Genomic DNA, 8,696 nt, shown 5'->3' on the forward strand with positions numbered 1-8,696 from the left:
GTTCTGGCAGTCTCAGTTAGGAAAAGTTCTTCCATTTTATATTCGCCAAAGACTTGAGTCCGTCAGGTGCAGCTTTTTCACACCATTGTGCAGTAGAAACTAAAGCCTTAAATAAACTATTCTTAACATAATTTTTTATTTTTAATAATAAAATATTATATCAACCACACTTACATTTTCAGTAATAAAAAATTATATCGACCACACCCATCCTAAAAGTAAGAAAAACCCACAGGTTTAAAATATACACAATTCTGCCAATGGCTGATGCTCATGGGGAATGGCATCATGGCTGACACAATACTTCCCCGCATCAACAAGTCACTTCGTCAAGCAAGCACAAAAGGATAAAAAGTTAAGACCCAATGCAGAAATGATAAAAGTTTTTGCAGCAGCAAACAGAAGGAAAGAACAATTCTCTATATGTCACAAAATGGCTCAATCTTTCATTCAAAATATATATATATATATATATATTTTGAATGAAAGATTGAGCCATTTTGTGACATGTAGAGAATTGTTCTTTCCTTCTGTTTGCTTATATATTCCATTTCAGGTCACTTTCCCACCTCAAAAGTTTTCTTTTTTGTCCTTCCTTTGCCACCCATTTTCATGTTCTTGGACTCTTTCCCACTTTTTTCCCCTGTGGGGTGTTAGTCTAGAAATAGTATCATATGAGAGAAACCACCTATAAAGGATTTGCTATTTGTAAATTCATATGAATGCAGTCAGTTATGTGATTCCACATGCAACAATACACAACGTCATTGACTCTTTGAAAATCACCAAATACAATACCAAAACATGAAATTATAGACATGATATACCATTCCAAACCATGACATTATAGACTACTGAGAATCGTTGGATAAAGATGGAAATATTTTCAACTTCTGAGAATCATCATACATATACTGATCAAAATGTCAAATAGAACTAAATCGTTTTCCAAACTAATCAAGAACCAGAAAAACAAAATCAAGTGATTCCAATTATAGACACAAGTGATGTTAGTTGGAAGAAAGATTAGACCCAAGCCAAAGGAGCAGAAAGAATAATTGGTATTTCGTCCAGTTGAGGGAAAGGCAAATAGTTGGAACAATAAACTAGACAGTCAATCAAGGAAGTAAAAAATTGTTCAAAAAACTAATCAAATACAAAATAACTTGATCCCTCGAAAGGGCCACCTTCCTCGAGCGATTTTGCCACAATATTAGGCCATACTCAGGAACAAAATCCATGGTTTTCTGTAGTTTGATTCTTCCCTCAATAAAACATATAGCTCTGGCCTCAGAAAAATATACAAAACTCAATAAAATTACCTTTTTTTTTTGGCATCTCCAGCTTATCGAATAATACAAGTTGTTTGCCTTGAGGTTATGAAGCCCTGAAAGCAAGCACAAGAGGTATTTGTGGAATCTGAAACTGAAGTACTTGTTCTAAAAAACATTTGACTGCTAGAACAAACTCTGGCAGGACTTGATATCAGATGCTTGAGATTCCAAAATATTTTGCCCAGATGGACTTGACCTAATTGTCTCCATGGCTGCATCGAAAAGAGTTTTCTGGAACCTGTAATCTTCCATCTTGTTAAGTATCTCCCTTACAACTTTAAAATTCAATCCCCCCACCAAAACAAGCTTCCCAACAATTTCGCCAAAATTACCCGGTGCTTTGGGCAAGTCGATAGCAATATCATCCATCAACATGCCATACCTCAAGCACCCAATCCCTATGTCTCTAGGCATAATTACTTTCTTAGTAAGTGTTCCAAGAGTTTTACTACTGGATCAACAAAGGCTGGACCTTTGTCAAGAGCAAGGGAGATGGACTCCTTGACAAACTCAGGGTGGTATCCAGGAGACTTTAATTCCTCCACGCATGTTAGTGCTTCCCCAAATCTCGGATACTGAAATATTCTTCCAGAAGTGAAACTGTCTTTTTACGAAGTTCATCTGTCTTCAACATTACAACTGATGCCTGAGATGTCTCCCCAACAGGAAGAACATAGGGTGCAGGAGCAGGTTTAGAAGGTGCAGGAGCTTGGAATGTAGGTTCTGTGCCAGAATAAAGTTGGAAAGGCGGCCAGGAGGGGTACCACTCCCCTGCAACAGAGCACTTCTGCCACCCATTACTCCACCAGTAGCATGAGGTAATAACTTTGTGTTAGGTGATGCCGACTTACTCATCATTGGTTGGCCACGTCCCATCGGCTGCACTCCTGCTCCATCACCCCTTGGCATACTCCGTTGCCTTGGTGTCTCCCAGTTATGATTATCAATTCCAGGCATCCCAGGCATCTTTCTAGTTCCTGGCATGCCAGGCATCATACCACCAGATCCAGGACGTGTGATGGGTATGCTACCTGGACCAGTAACCCCTTGAGCCCAGACATACGAATATTTCAAATATTTGCAGTAGCCCCTGGACGTAACCCAAGATTTTCTTCTGCCTCTGAATGAATTTCAGTGATTTTTTTTTTGCTTTCACCTGTAACATTAACAGTAGAAAGAGATAAAATAGATATAAAACCATAATTGACAGCAATGCAAGTATCATATAGTGCCAAAAAAAATAAGGATAATAAGCATCAGACTACCTCTTGTCTCCTAGGACATCATGAACCATGAACCTCAATCGGGGAGCCAGCTGAGGGTTTGAAGTCAAGTCCTTCAATCTATTAAAGTACAATCATATATACGCCGTGATTTTGGGCTTTCATCAGCTGCTTACCAATGGTGTTGAAAAACTGACATATGGCCTCAACATTTTCTTCTGCAGGGTAAGATGAACTATCGTATCCCAAAAGTTCTTGTACAATGAGAAGTGCTGAGCAACAATAAGAACATATATATGTCTCAAAATTAATTCGTCTTTTCAATCACTGTCACCAACACAAACCTGAACAATGTGATGGACAATCTTTTCAGGCACCATCTTCTGCTTCAGAAGCTCACCAATTAAACGAATGTTTCCAAGTGTACGAAGCTTGACCATTCTTTCTTTATCCCTGCGCTCCATTTCTTGTTCTGGAGCAGTCATCTGTCTTAATTCTTCTCTCAGTTTGTCAGCACCCTCAAATGCCTCCTGGCAAATATTCAAGAGGACACGCTTGAACGTGATTTCTTTCCCACCAGGTTCATCCGAGGGAAATTGGGGGAGCTTTTAATTCAAATCAGAACAGAGCTGAGCATACATGAGGCAAATGTGGGCTCAAGAACAACCTTATCAAATATAAGAGATATAACTCTCTATTGCAAAATAATCAACAAATTCAGTAAACAAACTGATGAATTCCTAAAGATATCAACACATTAACTACAAAAAGAAACAGACCCTTAAGATCTCAGCCGATGTGATGCCAGAGTCTATGAGTTGACCCTTACATGTTGAATAGTGAGCTGCACATGTTTCTTTTTTACTACAGTTGTTACACAAATTAGTACTTATTATTAGTAGTGATGATTTACTTGTTTGGAAAACTTATACCCCTGGTCTTAATTTATTATGAATGTTATGCTGATGCAAATTGGGTTCTCTAATCTTATTTAATGGAGTTTTAGCAAGCAAAAGTTGTTGCTCTTTCCTCCACATAAACAAAATTCCTGCATGCCTTGGCTCCACCACATTTCTATGATAATATGCTTGCGTTTACGGAGAAGCTGTTTTTATTAATCTCAGAACAAATAGAATGAAAATCTGGATTATATTGTTTACATTATAAAACCTAGTGTTTCTTTTATATATAGGAGCTAAAAATGCAATTTTATTCTGTCTAAAACTCTTCAATCCTCGTCTTGATCCAAGCTCCCAGTCTTGCTTGTTCTGCATGGATGAGCGTTTTCCCCTTCCCAATCTGCTTCCTGCAAATCATCACTTTTGGAACAACCTCACTCTCCCTAAAATGACCCTTTTCTTTCTTGGAACAACTCATACACTTCTGAAACTGGCAACGACAAAATTTTTTGAACAATCATTCCACACTATATAATGCTTGGAACGATCATTCAACTACAATAGAACGCCCGCTCCATCAATTCTAGATCTTTAATTGAACTGTTTCAAATACGAGCCACATTATTAACATCCCAACCCCAAGACATTAAGGAATAAGCTTTTTCTTGTGTTTATTTCAAGGAGATAAGAGATTAATCTGATAATCTATTTTTCGTTACAGATGATACCTTTTTTAATTTATTAGGTAATAAAAGAATTACGATAAATTTTTATTACCAAGTTGATGTGGCAATATAAATAGTAATTTGATTAATACATTCTTCTAAGGTATTAAAAGATTGTCAAAGTACTCTAAATTTTGTTACAATTTTAACTTTAGGGTATATTTGATTTGGGTAATCTTTTATTATTACTATATTTGTTAACAATTAATAAATAAATAATTATTGTATTTGATTGATGTAATAAAAAAATGCAAATTAATAAGTTATTATTTTATTTAATGTCATTGGTAAAATTATTCTAAAATATTGTTCATGTTACTTATTATATTAATTGAAAAATAATGCTATTTTTGTCCTAAAAATTAATAAGTAATACAAAAATATAAAAAATAAAGATTATTTTAATAATCTTTTCATAACTAAGTGGAGATGATAATCAGATTATTTTTATATTACCTTTCGCATCACTAATGATAATAGAATATTATCATAAATTTTATTCCCAAACAATGTAAACAAAATAATGTTAGTAACAAAAAATAAATTATCAAAGTAATACTTGAATACTTATACTAAACATCCCTTAATAAATTTTGTTAAAGATATTAAAGCAAGTAATAACAGTATTCTTTGAGGGGGCAGTTGGTTCAAGTGGTAGAAAAATTACTCTGATAATCTATATTTTATCACTTATATTACTGTGTTTGATTGTTAAATAATAAAATATCGATTTTAGTAATTTTTTATTATCAATGATGATGTGACATGCAATATAAAAAGTAATTATCATATTTTTTGATTTTATTATAATTATAAACTTACTTATTAATTTTTTAGAACAAAAATAACTTTTCAATTAATATAATAAATAACATAAAAAGTAATTAAGAATAATTATATCACAAGATATTTTAGTAAAATAATATTTTAGTATTCTATTATTACCTCTAATCAAACACAATAATTATTTATTTCTGTCAATTTTTATCAAATTTTATCAAACATATTAATAATTTATATCAAGTAATCTCTTGAGAATTCTATCTTCAAGATAATATTTCTACCTATGGCCCTTCCTAGAATGTAAGGCCCTTTTGAAGCGCCAAAATAATTGTATGAAATGAACTGCTCGAAGTTTTGCAAATACATCTTGCAAGTCTTCAACAGTGATAGCGAAAGCTTCAACTTTTGTAACAGCCAGAATAGTAGTGGTTGAGACAGGGAGGGTGGTGGAGTAGGGGTCAGCAAGAACCCAAGTGACAAGCCCTTTTCCACATATGTCACCATCTTTCAGCAAAATAGTTCTGCAATTGTTGCCAGCAGAGCCTGTTCTTACATCCATGGAGGTGTAGGTTCGAAGCTTGCCTTGCACGATAAATAGCATCTCATCAACTGGGTCTCCCTCCTCAACAATGCGAGCTCGCTCATTGAAGCTCACTGGCTTTAAACAACCACACAGGTCCTCTAATGCCGATTCGCTCAAGCTTCCGAACTCCTCTACCTTGTTATACAAACAATATAAGAATAAAAATTTATCCAAAATCCAGCAGTTAAAAGTATAAATGAAAAAGATGCTGAAAATTTTCCTCAATAAAACTATCTGTACAAATAATGATGTGTTATTATATGATTAGATATTGTTTTATCTTTAATTTTTAACCATCTAATCATATAATGATACATCATTGTTTGTACATATAACATTGCTCTATTTTCATGGGCATACATAGATTTTTTTGCTGCATGTCCAATACACTTAGGAGACATTTGGTTTAGAATCTAGTAATATATTTTTTTATTACTAACATTATTTTATTTAGTTTGTCAAATAATCAAATATTATGGTAATCTTTATTACTAATATTAATATGATAGGTAAGTAATTTATTACATCCACTTTAGAAATTAAAAATTAATAAGGTAATCTTGATTTTATTATAATTGTATGTTATTTATTAATTTTTTTAAGGATAAAAATACTCTATTTTCAATTAATATAACAAATAATATAAAAAATATTTCAGAATAATTATACTCAATAATCTTTACGATGTTTCAATAAAATAATATCTTAGTTTTTTTTTTATATCCAATCAAATATAATAATTGTCAGTAATCTTCAAACAATCTATCTTTATGAGAATTTTTTATTTTTTGTAATAAATAATTAGCTCAACCGAATGCACCCTTAATGCATAAACAATGGGTTATGACAATGCAAGCATGGCTTTAAATAAGATGACACATGAAATTAGTATAAAAAGAGGTCAAGTCTCTTTTCCTAATGCATTGACGATGATAAAAATACTTCATTCCAAATATAGTTATATTAACTGCATCTGTGAAAGGAAGATCAGTTTCATCAAATCAATAATCGATCGAATTAGAAAATGATTTTGTATCAACTATGATGCAATCAAGTTTGCCTAATTCCCTAATCTATTAATTTTACTATTCTATAATCTATATGTATGCAAATTGAAATTGATGTTGAGGTTAGATTGATTGATGCATGAATAATTTTGTGAGAAGAACAAAAGGTCCATAATAACTCACTGTCTTCAGCAATTCCAAGCAGAGTTCACACTTTATATTCTTCTGTAGGTCCCTGGGAAGCTTTTTGAGCAAATTTTCAGCATGAACAATTTTGGCTTCTGGATCATTGTTTAGGTATGGCTGAAATTTCTTCACCTCCTGTTGGAGTTTTTCAGAGAGCTTCCAAAAGGACATCCACTGCTCTGTCTTGCGTCCCTGCAATCTCACCTCCCCTGATCTTATTGTTTCAGATTGCAGGTATGTCTGTATTGTAAGAAGTATTATCCATATATAAACCAAGTTCTAATATGATTCATTTTAAGCATGGTAAGATAAATTGAATAAGAAAAAAAAGGTCAAAAACTATTCCCCACTCAAGGTTTATGAAACGACAAATTTTTATCCTTTTAAGTTTCAAAAAACTAAATTCTCATATGTTTCAATAAATCTATAAGTTTTCTTAGAAATGATTGTCTTACCATTTTATTATATAAAATTGTAACACTTAGTATAGATGTCAAATTACTAATATATCTTTATTTGTTTTAAAATTTATCACTAAGACTCATAAAAAATATCAAAACTCTAATTAATGTTAAAATGTTGTGATTTGGTAAGTTCTTTAGGGGTGTAAATGTCATTTTTGAAACTACTATGGGATATATTAAAAATTTTAAATTCAAAAGCACCCATGAACTCTCTTTAATTTTCCAAAACCCCCTAGAAAATTTTAACACCCCTAATATTTTTAAAAATTTGTGTGCCCCTTAAACTTTTGAAAAAGGAAAATTGAAAAAAAAAAGAGACAAAGAAAATTAAAAAGAACAAGGGAAAAAAGAGAAAATAGAAAAATATATGCAAAAAAGACTCTTCATGCCCTTTCACTTAACGAAATTTACTAACGAAAGTGAATGATGGGTGAGAATTTGGCTTTTTGGAACTAAACAGATGAGAATCTGTCATATGAGCAAACCTTGGGTGGGAAATTTCTTTTGGCCGAAAAAAATATACTAACCTGCATATTTCCAATAAAAAAGACGAGAACTACCACAGCATAGACACTGATGCATATGACAAAGAAATTTTCTAGAATAAAGGTGCTTGCTCGGAGGTTTTGACCTAAACAACTGCAGAAAATTTTATTCTATATCAGACTCCAAGCTTAAAAGGCGAATAATTCTACATTTACCAACTTTTCTTACGAACCTGAGAGTCTGCACTCCCCATCGTAGACAATATGATAACCTCGTTAGAAAATAAGTAGTTTCCACAATTCGAGACTGAATAGCATCATCGAATATTCCGAAATCAAAGTTGGTCGAATCTCGAGTAGTACACGAAACATTTCGAAATTTATAGTCTATACCATCACAATAAAAAGAACCTGAACCATTAACGTAGCCTGTATCAGCTTCACATGCTTCCCTGAAATATGTTATCTCTCTGTGGACTGCAAAAAAGTACCATAACCCTCCGAACACCTATTGAGGACCAGCAAGCGACTTGTTAATCAGAAGATATGCACAATTGAAAAAAAAAAAAAAAAAGAAGAAGAATACTACTTAGGCTATGCAAAATGTCAATAACATTCTGGCCAATTATCGGATTCAATTTATGAAGAATGGTTTATTTTATTAGCTCTTAACTCCCTGCTATTGCCGGCAATCTCTCTTTACCTACATGTTAATATAACTTATAAATAGGGCTGGATTCGGCTTAGTTTGACTCGAATCGGTGATTTGAATTCGTGGTTTCGTTCGATATGAATTGTTAGTTCAAATTTCTATCTTGGTTTTGTCTATGTCATTGAGCCATGAACTCAAGTCATAAATTTGACTCATCAATTCAAACCAAATCATGAATTCAAACCTTTAATTTGAGTAATGAATTCAAATCCAACCAAGCCAAATGATTTTTTATTCGAATTGAACTTAAATTAACTTTAATTTTTGCTAAATGAACTCGAGCTAAGCTTGAACC

At 32.8% G+C, this 8,696-nt stretch overlaps 1 protein-coding gene and 1 pseudogene across 1 annotated transcript; both read right to left on the minus strand.

Annotated features, from left to right (window-relative positions):
* Nucleotides 1-1,457: 1,457 nt before the first annotated feature.
* LOC123200255 lies at nt 1,458-3,934 on the minus strand (annotated as a pseudogene).
* Nucleotides 3,935-5,173: 1,239 nt separating this feature from the next.
* On the minus strand, nt 5,174-8,197 carry LOC123200218 (cyclic nucleotide-gated ion channel 1-like; the record flags this gene model as incomplete). The annotated part of the gene is given in 4 exon segments (XM_044615370.1): nt 5,174-5,682; nt 6,738-6,980; nt 7,732-7,843; nt 7,923-8,197. Coding segments are annotated over 3 exon segments (690 nt in total). The 3' UTR covers nt 5,174-5,241.
* Between the last annotated feature and the right edge of the window lie 499 nt (nt 8,198-8,696).

This window comes from Mangifera indica, chromosome 17 (assembly GCF_011075055.1).
Source record: "Mangifera indica cultivar Alphonso chromosome 17, CATAS_Mindica_2.1, whole genome shotgun sequence".
Taxonomy (NCBI): Eukaryota; Viridiplantae; Streptophyta; class Magnoliopsida; order Sapindales; family Anacardiaceae; genus Mangifera; species Mangifera indica.